Source organism: Sciurus carolinensis, chromosome 7, assembly GCF_902686445.1.
Source record: "Sciurus carolinensis chromosome 7, mSciCar1.2, whole genome shotgun sequence".
In the NCBI taxonomy this organism is placed as follows: domain Eukaryota; kingdom Metazoa; phylum Chordata; class Mammalia; order Rodentia; family Sciuridae; genus Sciurus; species Sciurus carolinensis.
In genome coordinates this window covers 273989-288047 of record NC_062219.1, presented here as the reverse complement: position 1 = coordinate 288047, position 14059 = coordinate 273989, and the positions used below count along the sequence as shown (strand labels likewise).

At 44.2% G+C, this 14059-nt stretch overlaps 1 protein-coding gene across 5 annotated transcripts in view; it reads left to right on the top strand.

The window, feature by feature from the left end:
- Fam120b (family with sequence similarity 120B) overlaps positions 1-14059 on the top strand; it is an 80438-nt gene that overhangs the window by 6331 nt on the left and 60048 nt on the right. For 4 of the 5 annotated variants that reach the window (XR_007109395.1, XM_047557551.1, XM_047557550.1 and 1 more), the window contains exons 1-2: positions 5079-5218; positions 12505-13938. Coding sequence is in view for 4 of the 5 variants with exons in the window: in XM_047557551.1 (XP_047413507.1) it covers positions 5153-5218; positions 12505-13938 (1500 nt within the window). In the remaining variant the exon portion in view is untranslated. Of the gene's footprint in view, positions 1-5078; positions 5219-12504; positions 13939-14059 lie in introns of those variants that run through there. The other variant, XM_047557549.1, reaches the window with a different exon arrangement.

Here is a 14059-nt window from a genome sequence, read left to right as displayed (position 1 = left end):
CCTCTACCGAAAAACGTGTGAAGTTATTCAACTTTCCACCTGTTGCCTGAATTGGGCTGGGTCACCGCAACATCCAAGGCTGGTTGGGGGAGGGGGGGAGCGGTGGGGGAGGGCACCGTGTGGGGAGCTGCCTGCCACATGGGCATGGCCAGGGCGTGTTTATCAGAAGGAAAATAAACACCAAGTGTGGAGTGTGGCTCCCCAAATGTTGTGCAAACAAAGAACAATAATTATTGAACAGCTTCCAAAGCAACCCAGCATACTCACCCTTTCTGTGAGTGCCTTTAAAAAATGTATATAAAGTTCCCATTTATCTTTTTGTTTATTAAACCCTCGTGGTTATTATAAACACTGGTCAATAGGCCACACAGCCAAAAGGTAACATAAATCTCAGAAGTAAGACTTAGACTTTTTTTTAGCAATTTTGTTGCAGGACTCTTTTATCTTAGCATCCCTTATTTTATTTTGATTTGTTTCCAGCCACAATGAGTCCTTTAGTGCCATTGTGGACGTCACAATGTACATGGACATCAGGCTGTGAATGAAGACAGAGGCAGTTTAAACAAACCAAGCTCTTTCTTTCCTTTCCATCCATTGTCCTATGAATGGGCCTTCTGCATTGGCTGCTAGGAGACCAGCTTTGCAAAGCCCTGCTCCAGTAAATGGGCTGGGAGAAAGGGACCCCAATAAATAGCCTGAGTACTGGAGAGGAAAAGCAGGGGACACATTTAGGCACCTTTTTTCACACCTCAAGTCAACACATTTCTTAAACTCATAATAAAAAACACTTGCTAACCTTGTATACCTTACACTTCAACCTCCTTCCTGCTCCTCTTTTAAATTTGTACCCCTCCCTCCACTGCGTCCATCAGGAAACCTGGGGGCAGCACTGGGTCACCCTCAACATTTGTTTTCAAAGTGCAATATGTTCTTTCTTCTTTTTAGGAACATGGGCCTGGGCATGCTTATCAGTCATTCTAATGACACAGGCCGCATGTGCTTTCAGGAGGCACTGGGCCATTGCTAGGCAGCAGGAACACTGAGTCTGACCCTCAGGAACAGTCACACATGGATGTCTGGGGCTATTCCTGCTGGTGAACGGTCTGAGGTGAGAAAGGCTGCTGCTTTCCAGTTGTGAAGGTCCAAGGCCTTGGGCGTGTTGGTAGGAACCATCCCATCACCTGCCACCAGGTGCTCCCTCACTTCTTGGGGGACCTCATGATGTCAAGGTCATGGAGGGAACAGCCACTCTCCAGGTAAATGGGAAGCCACACATGACTCAGCAAGGGGTGTGACCAGACATGGCAGGAAGAAGATTGCTCCTTTGGCTCCTCTTCTGCATTCCCTCACTGATCACAGGGCTGGGGACCAATGTGAGATTGGACCTGCAGTCTGCCACCATAGAAATGATAAAATGTCTTGGAGATGGCCCTTCTGCCTTTCCATTTCTTGAAAGGGCTTGTGCAAGATTAAGACTTTTCCTTAAAAGGATTAGGAATTCGCTAAGGAGGCATCAATGACTGAGATTCTTTGTGGGAAGGTTTTTGCTTACAATTTCTTTAATAAATACAAGATTGCTCAATTTTTCTATTTCTTCTTTGGTTAGGTCTGGTAATTTGCATGGTTCCAGGAATTTTTTCATCTGAAGTTGTTCAGTTATCCTTTGACCACTCTACTGTGGTGACATCTGTAGGAACAGGTCCTGCACTGTCTCAGTATCATGGTCAGTGTAGCCAGTTTTTTGGAGGACCTTGTCAAAGAACAGGTCCATTTTCTCTGCTGTCCTAGGCAGAAATTAGGGCAGTCATTAGACTCACTTGTGTTTTCTTCCTGTGAACAATCACCTTCACTTCTTATTTTCTATCATCTGAAAACAGTAATTTCACACTTGTCAAGTTTTCTAGTTGTTTATAAAGTTATGAACGATTTCTATAGAAATCTACCATAGAAATTACTCCTTTTTTGGGTGGAAACTGAAACAGGTAAGATACGTTTGACTCCAAGTAACAGAAAACCCTAGTTCTCACAAGGCAAAACATTTCATGAGGTCGGAGAGGTCTGAGGGTGGGTAACAGAGTGGCTCCACCAGGTTCAAGTCCCTTCCTCTGTGGTCTGTGCTATAGGCTCCATTCCCAAGTATGGGAAGTCTGCCAAGGTCCTGGAGTCTTACACAGAGGAATGACCATTTTCCTCCTAGATGCCAACTTTCATCAGCAATGAAACTCTCCAGTAACATGTAATGTGCACCAACCATATTTTCAGTTGTGGTTTTTCTTCTTTCCCAGGTTAACTGTTAAGTCAAATAAAATTTAGGACATATGTGACTGTTACATTCACAGAAATTCAGTTCAGCCTCTAAATAAAACTATCACTAAATAAGTATACTGAGAGGATCAATTTGTTATTGCCCGGAGGCCTGTAACCTCTAAGCTTTCATCCTGGGTCTCCCCTTCTCCTCAGTTTTGTAGGTCCTCAATGCTCTTCTTCTTGACTTCTTAATTTTGGAGAATATCCTCCAGCAGCTTTCTGAGATAAGGTATTTGGTAGACAAATTTTTGAGCTTGCACATCTTAAAGTATCTTTATTCTATCCAAATCTTGAGATTTTGATGGCATATTTTCTTCAGAATTTTGAAGTCCACCATAGTTTGGCTTTCTGGGATTTTCTTTTTCTTTTTTTGCACTGGGGATTGAACCACTCTTTACTACTCAGCTACATCCCCAGACTTTTTTATTTTTTGAGACAGGGTTCCCTAAGTTGCCCAGGCTGGCCGGAAACGAGATCTCATTCCTTAGCCTCCAAAATAGCTGGGATTAGAGGTATGCACCAAAGTGCCCAACTCAGCTTCCTGGGATTCTAAAGAGAATTTCCATGCCATTGTGACTTCAAATTCCTTAAATGTGAACTTTTTTATTTCCCCTTACAGGGCTTTAAAAAATTTTCTCTCTGGTGTTTTGAAGTTTTGTAATGATATGCCTTGGTGTGGATCTTTTAAAAATAAATTTTGTGCTGGGTCTTTGGTGGTTACTTTCCATGAGAACATGTCTTCAAGGTCTAGGAAGTTTTCTCACATCATTTCTTCATTTCTTATAATTTTCTCTATTTTCTTTTCATGTAGTTCCTACTTTTCAGATGTCAGACCCCTTGCGTTTATCTTCTAATTTTCTTGTGATTTCTTTCTCCATCTTTTTGTTTTATCATCTGAGAGATGTTGTTGAATCTGTCTTCTACTAATTCACTGCTTATTTAATTTTGGGGCAGTCTTTCTTGTTCTCTAGATGTCCTTCTCTTCCATCTAAAAATGTAGTATCTTCAGAGACTGCCAACAATAAAGCATTTTATAACGTTTTTCCTTTTTGAATTTTTTTTCCCTACCACTTTTATATTTTTCTGTTCCTCCAGTAATTGTTGATCTGTGTCATCTGAGTACATTCAGGAGTGAGGCAGTGCTCACTTTGTGGTGCCTAAGAATTGCAATGTGGTGGGGCCTGCCTTCTGATCATCCTTGACACAGTGTCACTGCTGAATGAGCCTGTTTCTTGGGAGCTTGGTCACCCTAGTTGCCAGGCCACAGCACTTGGGTTTTTACCCCTCTCTCCTAGGTTTGCACCTTCTGCTTTAGGTCATTCCTAACCCACTTCTTTTTTCACCTCCGTGGGGTTTCTCATTCCCTCCTGGTCTACTGGGGCTGCTCATGCAAAGTATCATAGAGGGTGACTTAGAAATAATAGGTTTCTCACAGTCCTGGGGCTGGAGACTAGAACCAGTATGGCTGATTCTGCTGAGGGCCCCCATTTGGGTTGCAGGCTGTCTTCTCATTGTGTCTTTATCTGGTGGAAAGAAGGCAAGAGGGCACCTTGCCTTATTCCCCAAGGCTACACCCTCATGGTCCAATCATCTCCTAAAGCCTCACCTCCAGTGCCATCACCGTGGGAATTAAATTTCAACATATGAATTCTGTGTGGACACAAACATGATGGCCCTTGTATGTCTCACTTGTTTTCTAACATTTCACCCATCAGTTTGTGTGTCCTACCACAATCTGTACTCCTTAAGATTGGAGGCCTGCTTTTTAGTAGAATGTCACCATCCTCAATCTGCAGTAGGTGCTCGTCACTGTTCGCTTTACTTATAAGAAAAAAAAAAAAAAAATCACTAGGAAGCCAAAGCCTTGTAGCTAGAGATTCCTTCCTAAATCCTTCAATGCATCTATCGTGTCACTTCAATTAGGTAATACATTTTGAGTCCTCTATCAAGTGCTTTGCCAGAGATTCTGAAGGAAATCACGAAACCTCCATCCCAGAATGGTATCTGAACATCTTATTTCCCTGATAGAGGCCTCCTTCGCCTGCCAGGGCTTAGAGCAGTCCTACTAAGACACAGAATGTGTCCAGTAAGTCTGATAAACACCCTAAGAAACTTGGCATGTTAACAGGCGTTTGCCAGTGAGAATGAATCACGTCGTTTCACGGTTCTGTCATACACGTGGAGGCGCAAACATCCTCCTGACTGCAGAGAAGAGTGGAACAGAAACCAGGGGCCTCCTCCAGGGTGCGGTTCCCCACCCGGGTCTGGGGTCGTCCCGGGAGAGCGCCGCCCCGGCCCCCACGCTCCACCCGACGCGGTGACCGGGCACAGCGGCCACTCGGTCCTCCGAAGCGCCAGCGTGCAGTCCTCGCCCGGAGCAGCGTGGGGCAGCGAAGAGCCGGGGCCCGCTGCCGACGCAGGATCCGAGCTGCGGGGCGTGGACTTGGTGATGCCAGCAGGAGACAGGCTTCCGGACATTCGCAGTGAGACCCAGGGCTACGCAGGACAAACTGCCCGCGCCAAGCCGCCACTCGACTCGCAGAACGCTCCGTCTGTAGGGCAGGAAGGAAAAAATGGCGGGATCCACTGAACGACTGAGGAAGTTAGGCCGGAAGCCGCGTGGTAGCCGGGGCAACAGGCCGAGGCGTCCCCCACAAGGCGCCTGCGCACGTGCACCTCGCGGCCCACCCAGCTCATGCGCACGCGCATCTCGCGCTGAGGCCTGCCCCTGCGCCTGCGCACAGCGCACCTCGCCGCCCTCTTTTCCGCGCCTCTGGGGCCGGGTCGTCCAGGCCCCGCCCCCCACCATGGCCGGGCGGAAGTGCTCGGACGGAAACGGAAATGAATGCCACAGGGGCGGAGGGGCAGAGGACGCGGTGGTTGTGTCTGCTGCTGTTCTTCGCCTCTTAAGGTAGGGCGGGCCTTGGGTCCCGACCCAGGTCTGTGGGCCGCCCGGGAGGTGGCGAGGCCTCGGGGGGATGGCGGAGGTAGGAACGAGGGCACCTCTGCGGTGGCCCGGGCCGTGACCAGGACCGTCGCGGGTGGCGACAGAGGCTCGCGCGGGTTCGGGGAGTGCAGAGCCGGGAGAGCGAGGGGGGGTCGTCTGCAGCGGTGCGCCGAGCCTTTCGGTTTTGACGCCTGCTCTGCGCACGTTCTCGGACCGCCTGGTCTTTGGGCGTGCTGTTGGCCCCTTTTTGCCACGCTCGCAGCCTTCACGCCTTCTGTTTTGATTTTCTCATCCTTTCCCCTTCTCCCGCCACCGCCAGTGGTTCCCCTGGCCCTGCCGTTCCTTTAGTCTGGGAGCTATAGCTGTGCTCTTTGCGGGTTGAGTTCTTGGGAAGCGCCACCAGCACAGCCGTGTCAGGTCGTTCGCTGCTCTTCTAGGCCCCTTACCTCCTAGTTTTTCTGACCACTTAGTCTTCCAAACCTCTGGCCCACGGAGAAGACTACAGTAGGTGACATCTGAGGTCCCTTGCGGTTTTATAGCAGTCCGAGATTCTACGCCATCCCTGAACCGGAATCTGGGTATCATTTATGGGGCACATTTACTGAAAGCTAATGAAGCTAATAATTTGTAATCTGTTTACAAAGAACCACCCCACGTTGTGCGTTTCGTTTCCCCATACAGTTCGTCGTTTGTCATGTCCTGCTGCCTTGAGATTTGCACTCTTGTCTTTCTGACCTTCCCCTCCCTAACTCCTGCTCCTTCACTTTCTAAGGGTGCTTGTATGGAAGAAGGGAGCCAATCATGAGCTAACTCATCTCATTGGGTAGAACCTTGTAACTCCTGCCTTGCAAGGTATTGTTAGATTTATTTCCCTGCTGAGTTACTACCTCCTTTGAGAAAAGGTTGATGGTAAAAAAGCATAGTGATCCACTTAGCTGAGGGAGGTCATGAAAGCAACTCTTACCTCAATGGAAACTGAAGTTATCCACTGGGAATTCATTCAGAGGAATTTATTGCAACTTTTATTACTTAGAAAACGTCCCAGTTATTTTTATAAAGCATAATAATAAATAATTGTATTTTAGTTTGCTTTATGACATATTTCTTTGTAAGGTGTTTGTTGGAAAAATCTTAAGGGATTTAAAACATCATTTACTAGAGGGAAATGAGGGATGAGGGGGCAGGGGTATGAAAGGAGATGGAATAAGACAGGTATCATTACCCTGTGTACATATGGCACATGAATGGTATGAATCTTCATTGTGCACAACCATAGAAATGAAAAGTTGTACCCCATTTGTGTACAATGAATCAAAATGCAGTCTGTACAAATAAAAAGCAGATAAATAAAAATAAATAAAAATAATAAACTATTAAAATCCACTGAAAAAAGGTCATTTAAAATTTAGATTATTAAAATAAATAATACCTAAGGTGTTTCTAGAGGAGTTTTTAGTAGTTTAAAGTCTACCAGATTTAAGAGGTGAAAATATTATTTTTACAAGTAATCAGTGAGTACATAGATTTGCCTTCATTCATACAGTAAATCTGCCTTTGTTAGCCAAAAAAAAAAAACAGCCCATGAGCACCGTTGATGAACACAGTGTTGCTCAGTGAGGAAGACTACCTAAATCAATTTTTATTGTAGAACTTTTAACAAAAAGTGGTCCACATTATGTCCTTTAGTGTATCTGTATGTACACATCCGATTATGTATGCTAGGTTCTGTAAAAGTGGGCAGTATTAATACTGTTGCATTAGGAACAGAAATTTAACTCAATGCAAATTCTTGCAAATTGTTACAAAGTCATTTACAGTATAATGGTGGCCAACTTAAACAGAAGCAACTTCCTGAATAGATGTTTTGGGGCAATTTAGGTTTTTGCTCATTAAGCACCAAGATAACCCATTTAGGATGGGAATTGTTCTATAATATCTTTTTCTGCTGAGTGTGATATAAACATTCCTCAATGGTTTTCAAATGAATATTTAAATGTAATTTTTTAATGTTGAGACGTAAACAGTGATGTTCCTAGGCTCATTGGGGCATATGCAGCTCTTTCCTGGAGTTTTTAGGTCATTGCTTTTTTTTAGTGGGGTGTTTTTTTGTTTTTGTTTTAATTCTTGTTTTTTCCTTTGGTTTCTCTGTGTCATCTAGTCGCACTTCTTGCTGCTGTCAGTATACCTGCCTAAAGTTGCCCTTTCGTATTCTTCTCTACTTGCTACTTTGGGTTCAGGAACCGATTGTTAGAACTGAGTAGAAAAATAGTCTGTAGCTGATAAGAGCCTGAGGGAGTTTCTCATGAAAAATTTGTTTTAACTTTTATTTGTAGACTCCAATATATGCCAGTTCTTATTCTGAATCCTGGATAAGTTACGGGTCATAAGTATCAGTAGGTATGCTCACATTTTTGTGTTAAGTGACATTGTTTTCACAGTTTCCTCAGCTTGTAAGAAGATTTGTAGAACTACAGTTGGGTAGGGAAAGGCAAAGCACTGCTGGGAAAAGCCAGAGACCCTCTTGTCACTACCATCCTGTGAGGGCCCGTGGAGTGACTGGGAAGCCTCTGTGGGCAGGAGGCTGTAGGCCCTCCTGGTGTGCAGTGACCAGGTCACCCTCAGGTGCAGCTGTGTAAGGGGAGGGGTGAGGCCTAAGGAAAGGAAGACAGGCTTTTGAGATTGGTGGGCTTGGATCTTGCCATTCATGTTAGTTACTGTCTGTGGCCTTAGGCAGGTGGTTGGTTTCGCCTAGCACACACTGTCGATTTCCTCCCTACAACTACCCTGCACTGCTCTTTGCTGAAATGTGTCTTTGACAGAAGAGACTGAACAAAACCCATAGGTCTAATCCTGGCCAGTGGGGCTAGGGGGCACATCTGCCATGGGGCTTTTGAAATAAATCGCACATATTTAAAGTGTCCCATTGGTTACATTTTGACTTGTGCACACCTCCAGATTTTCTTTCTTCAGGAGCCACCATCTAGTCTTGGATTAGGGCTGGTTTGTGCTTTATCCACAGTCCTAGTTGGGCTCTGGAGTGTGGTAAATATTCCTTAGTCATTTACCTAGTGAGTGTGGGAATTTGATTGGGCTGCCGAGTACAGTTGTGCTTGTGCAGGGGTCAGGCACATGTGGACTGTTCATGAGTCCATCATCCATTTGTCCATGTGACCTAGATGAACCTTGGCATAGGTCAGCATCAGGTAGGGTTAGGCGGAAGTGTGCTGCTCTGTCAGTTTCCACAGGTGTTTATAAGTTGAAAGGTAGGAAAGAGTAAAGAAGTTCCTGGGTTTGTCATTCCTCTTCCCACTTCATGTGTGTTGGTAGCCAACAGTTGGAACAGACTTGGCTGTCAGAGGGAAGTTCAGCCCAGCCTGGAGCAGCAGCCTCTAGCTGCCCTGTGCCTGCAACTCTCCTTGTAGCTTCTTGGAACTTCATTGTTGGTGTTGATTTTCCAAGCCCTGTGTTGGGCTACTGGAGGACAGCATTTCTTTGTACTCTATCCTAGTATGCAGTTGAAGTCTGTAAACTTGTGGGTTTCTGATTCTCTTTAGCATTTGCTCTTGCATTTATCTATTATTTCAAGTAGATTTTGGGCCCCTCACATGAGACATTGTGCTTCAAGTTGGGGTGTGACAGATAACCATGTCATTGCCTCGAATGGCCCACCTTCATGGTAGTGATTCCCAGTGTCCCAGGCTGTTTTTGGGGCAGTAAGACTCCTACCTAATGAGACAAGATTTCTGCTTTCTTTCTAAATGACAGTGATTGAAATATTGCAGGGAGAATTAATTGATATCTAAATTATTCAGTCCTTCTGTAATAACTGCTTTTATTTCTAAATTATTCAGTCCTTCTGTAATAACTGCTTTTACAGAAAGAAAAGCTTCCATATATGCTCTCTTCAGTAAAGGGAAAACAAAAAATTGTTTGAGGTGATAACCACAGTTTTCTGTCCTTTTGGACACTTGTACCTCCTCACGTTGACTGCATTTGTGCTTGGGGGATGCTGCAGGCCCTGGCCAGCTGGATGCTGCTCTAGCAAGTGGGTGTGGTAAGTATTTAGAATTTGAATTCATGGACATACGGGGAAGGCCTCCTCCAGCTTCATGTATTCCCAAGTCCTTTCCTACTCGGGTTCTTTTTTGTAAATGCCAAAGTAGAACACTTTGTCATGTCACATACCTGAGGTTTATCTGTGACTCAAAATATGAGAAATTGGCAGTATGAAAGACAGGAAGAACCTGTGCTTGCTCAGGTGAAAGTGGACTTTTCACTGCTGGCATTAGAAAGGGGCAGAAGTATCTGAATAAAATCAAAGCAGAGCCTGACTTCTTGCGAAATAAAGAGGTTATTTTGAGAAATTGGTTGTTGTCATTTACAGTCTTAGTAGAAAATGATTGAAGAAAAAAAAATTTTTAATGTCAAGGAAAGGCAGGCAAGCTCAAATGTGACAAAAGCTGCTGTGCAGGTGAGGGCATCACTCTGGAAGGTGATTGGTGGGGTTTCTCTGCTCCTCTCGTAGCTTGGTGTCTCCTTCGTCTTGAGTTGCCCAGCCAGAACCTCCAGGAGCTATCTGAACTGAGGGCTTGTGGGAAAGGAATCTACAGGGACTAGCCATGTGTGATCCCAGCACCCAGTACAGATCCATAAGGACATAGAAACTGAGTTAGTCTCTGATTCGTAAGATTTACCTTTGACCTGCTTAATTCAAAGCAAGGCATAGAATAATAGTCTAGAGTTAAATGTTGTTTTCTATTCATCATGACCAACATTTATATTGTATTTCCTTTCCAAAGCTTTTCCCCTGCCTACTATGTTGTAACAACATTGAGGGAAACCTTTAGGAGCTGGGCATGTATCTCTGTGGTAGAGCTCTTGCCTAGCACCCGTGAGGCCATATATTATATCCCCAACATATGAAAAAAACAGATAACCATTGTGGAGAAAAGATCCATGGCCATGGATCCAACAGAACCCCAATAGCTGAGAAAAATCTATGTTACGAGGTCCAGTTCCTACTGTAGTAGCTCAACACCTTGACTCTGTTTCCATAGCAAACTCCATACCTGTGATAGTGCAGTATGATATGAAGCATATGTATTCATGTAGTCCCTTCATAATGAGCAGGACTTTGATGAGTTCCATATATAATGGATGATATTTATATCTGCTGATATATATCTTCATTTTTAATGACTATTGAACAGATAACTTCAGATTAGACCATTACAGGTCAGTGTCCAGTAGCAATAAGTATATTCTTTAAGATAGTCTTGCAAGGGTACCTATTGTCATCACAGTAATTTCTTTATAGTGTCTTCACTTGTGAATTAGAACTTTTGATTTCTTCAAGGGTTTAATTAGAGTTGCCTTACAGATTAAAGTTTGTGTGTGTAAATGCCCCATTCAGCATGGTGGCTGGTAAGTGCACTGGAAAGTGAGGGCTGCTGATATGTGCTTGGACATGCTGATGACTCAGAGGAAATCATAGTGAGTATGTGCTTGGATGTGACCCTCATGGCTCAGAGGAAACCATAGTGAGTGTGTGCTTGGATGTGACCCTCATGGCTCAGAGTAAACACAGTGAATGTGTGCTTAGACATGGGACCTGATGGCTCAGAGGAAACCATAGTGAATGTGTGCTTAGACATGGGACCTGATGGCTCAGAGGAAACCATAGTGAATGTGTGCTTGGATGTGACCCTCATGGCTCAGAGGAAACCATGGTGAATGTGTGCTTGAATGTGACCCTCATGGCTCAGAGGAAACCATGGTGAATGTGTGCTTGGATGTGACCCTCATGGCTCAGAGGAAACCATAGTGAGTGTGTGCTTGGATGTGACCCTCATGGCTCAGAGGAAACACAGTGAATGTGTGCTTAGACATGGGACCTGATGGCTCAGAGGAAACCATAGTGAATGTGTGCTTGGATGTAACCCTCATGGCTCAGAGGAAACCATGGTGAATGTGTGCTTGGATGTGACCCTCATGGCTCAGAGGAAACCATGGTGAATGTGTGCTTGGATGTGACCCTCATGGCTCAGAGGAAACCATAGTGAGTGTGTGCTTGGATGTGACCCTCATGGCTCAGAGGAAACCATGGTGAGTGTGTGCTTGGATGTGACCCTCATGGCTCAGAGGAAACACAGTGAATGTGTGCTTAGACATGGGACCTGATGGCTCAGAGGAAACCATAGTGAGTGTGTGCTTGGTGTGACCCTCATGGCTCAGAGGAAACCATGGTGAATGTGTGCTTGGATGTGACCCTCATGGCTCAGAGGAAACCATGGTGAATGTGTGCTTAGACATGGGACCTGATGACTCAGAGGAAACCGTAGTGAATAAGTGGACATTGAGATCCAGGAGGTCCTCGTGATTTTTTCTGAGCATCGATGACTCTTTTCCTTGCCTAAAGGAGGACATCATATGGTGTAAATGTATTTTGTTAAATTTTATTTTTACAAAGTTTTAGTGTTAATTCTTTAAGTATTTTGTATTTGATTTTAGCTTTTAGAAGGGGTTGTTTTTCATCAATCACAAATTCAAGTAGTACCATGTTTAATATGGCAAATTTGTATGAAGTTTTCTTTTCAATACATTTATTGAGATCTGCTTGATAACAGTTTTTCCATGTACAGTTTGATAAGTTTTGTGACATGTTTTATGCCCTGGTGAAACTCTCAGCACAAAGTAGTACACCTGTTCATCACCATGATGTATCCCCTTGGGAATTCCTTCTGCTTTGGTCCCCATATGGTGGACACCACCGCTCTGCTTTCTGTCATTACAGACTGTCCTAGCTTACAGTGAGCTAGAACTTTAACCAGTTGAGTCATGTGTATGTTCTTTTTTGTCAGCAAAAGTATTTTGAAAATTATTCATTTTTCATATTGTAATGTGTGTTCTAGACTTTTAAAATACTATTTCAGTTTCTAGGTGGGTAGTAATTACTTTTTTGGAAACCGTTGACCTTTGTTTGAATGTGGTTGGGAAGTATCTTGAATAACAGCAAACATTTAAAAGATTGCTACATGTGTTGTCCTTGTGAAGCTCCTGTAGTTAATGTATGCTTAGATAAAGCGCCTTGTGTTTTAATTGAACACTCTTTAGGCTCCTAGCCAGCATGTCATGTTTGGTGACACAAGTCTTTTGGAATATTAAATATTGCCTTGTGTTTGCTTTGAAAAGTGCCATATGTCTAGTGATAATGTCATAGTTGCTAATCATGGATTTATTTTTCTTTGCAGATCCTTTCCCAGAGTCCAGTTATGGGTGTGAGAGGTTTGCAGGGGTTTGTGGGAAGTACCTGCCCACATATATGCACAGTCGTCAATTTCAAAGAGCTGGCGGAGCGCCACCGAAGCAGGCACCCTGGAAGTGCTCCTACTGTCGTGGTAGATGCCATGTGTTGTCTCCGCTACTGGTACACTCCAGAGTCTTGGGTCTGTGGGGGCCAGTGGCAAGAATACTTTTCTGCTTTACGAGATTTTGTCGACTCTTTTGCAGCTGTTGGCATCAAGTTGGTATTCTTTTTTGATGGTATGGTGGAACAGGGTAAGAGAAATGAGTGGGTGAAACGAAGACTTAAAAACAACAGGGAAATCTCTAGGATTTTCCATTACATCAGGTCACACAGGGAGCAACCAGGCAGAAACATGTTCTTCATCCCTTCAGGGTTGGCTATATTTACACGGTTTGCTCTGAAGACACTGGGTCAGGAAACTTTGTGTTCATTGCAGGAGGCAGACTATGAGGTGGCTTCCTATGGTCTCCAGCACAATTGTCTAGGGATTCTCGGAGAAGACACTGATTACTTAATTTATGACACTTGCCCCTACTTTTCAATTAGTGAGCTCTGTTTGGAGAGCCTCGAGACCATCATGCTCTGTCGAGAGAAGCTCTGTGAGAGTCTGGGCCTCTGTGTGGCAGACCTTCCCCTGCTGGCCTGCCTACTCGGCAATGACATAATCCCAGAGGGCATGTTTGAAAGCTTTCGGTTCAAGTGCTTGTCTTCCTACACTTCTGTTAAAGAGAACTTTGACAAAAAAGGGAATATTATCTTAGCTGTGTCAGATCATATATCCAAAGTTCTTCATTTGCATCAAGGTGAGAAAAAATTAGAAGAGATGTTGCCTTTGGGACCAAACAGGGCTCTTTTTTATAAAGGAGTGGCATCATATCTCTTGCCAGGACAGAGCTCACCATGGTTTTTCCAAAAACCCAAAGGTGTAATAATGTTGGACAAGCAAGTAATTTCCATGAGTTCGGACCCTGAATCCAAGCAGGGGCTTCCCATAAGTATGGAGCCTGAATCCAAACAAGACATTCCTGTGTGTACAGAGCCTGAATCCAAGCAAGAAGTTCCCATGTGTACAGATCCTCAATCCAAGCAAGAAGTTCCCGTGTGTACAGATCCTCAATCCAAACAAGAAGTTCCTGTGTGTACAGAGCCTGAATCCAAACAAGAAATTTCCATGTGTACAGAGCCTGAATGTAAGCAAGAAGTTCCTACATACATACACCCTGAAGTCAAACAAAAATTACCCAGAGAAACAGACCCTGACTTTAATCTAGAAGTACCTGTGTATACCCATCCTGAAATTAAAGAAGATGACTCCATGGATATGGATGCTGGAACAAAACAAGAAATAACCTTGGTTTCAGACCCTGAAATCCTAAAGGTAGGCCTGCTCCAATCTAAGATGTCATAATTGGAAGTATATATTATGGATTTGTTAATAAATATTTAGTGATTGCTGCAGCAGTTAAGGACTTGGGAAGGGACAATGGGAGTAGCAAGGC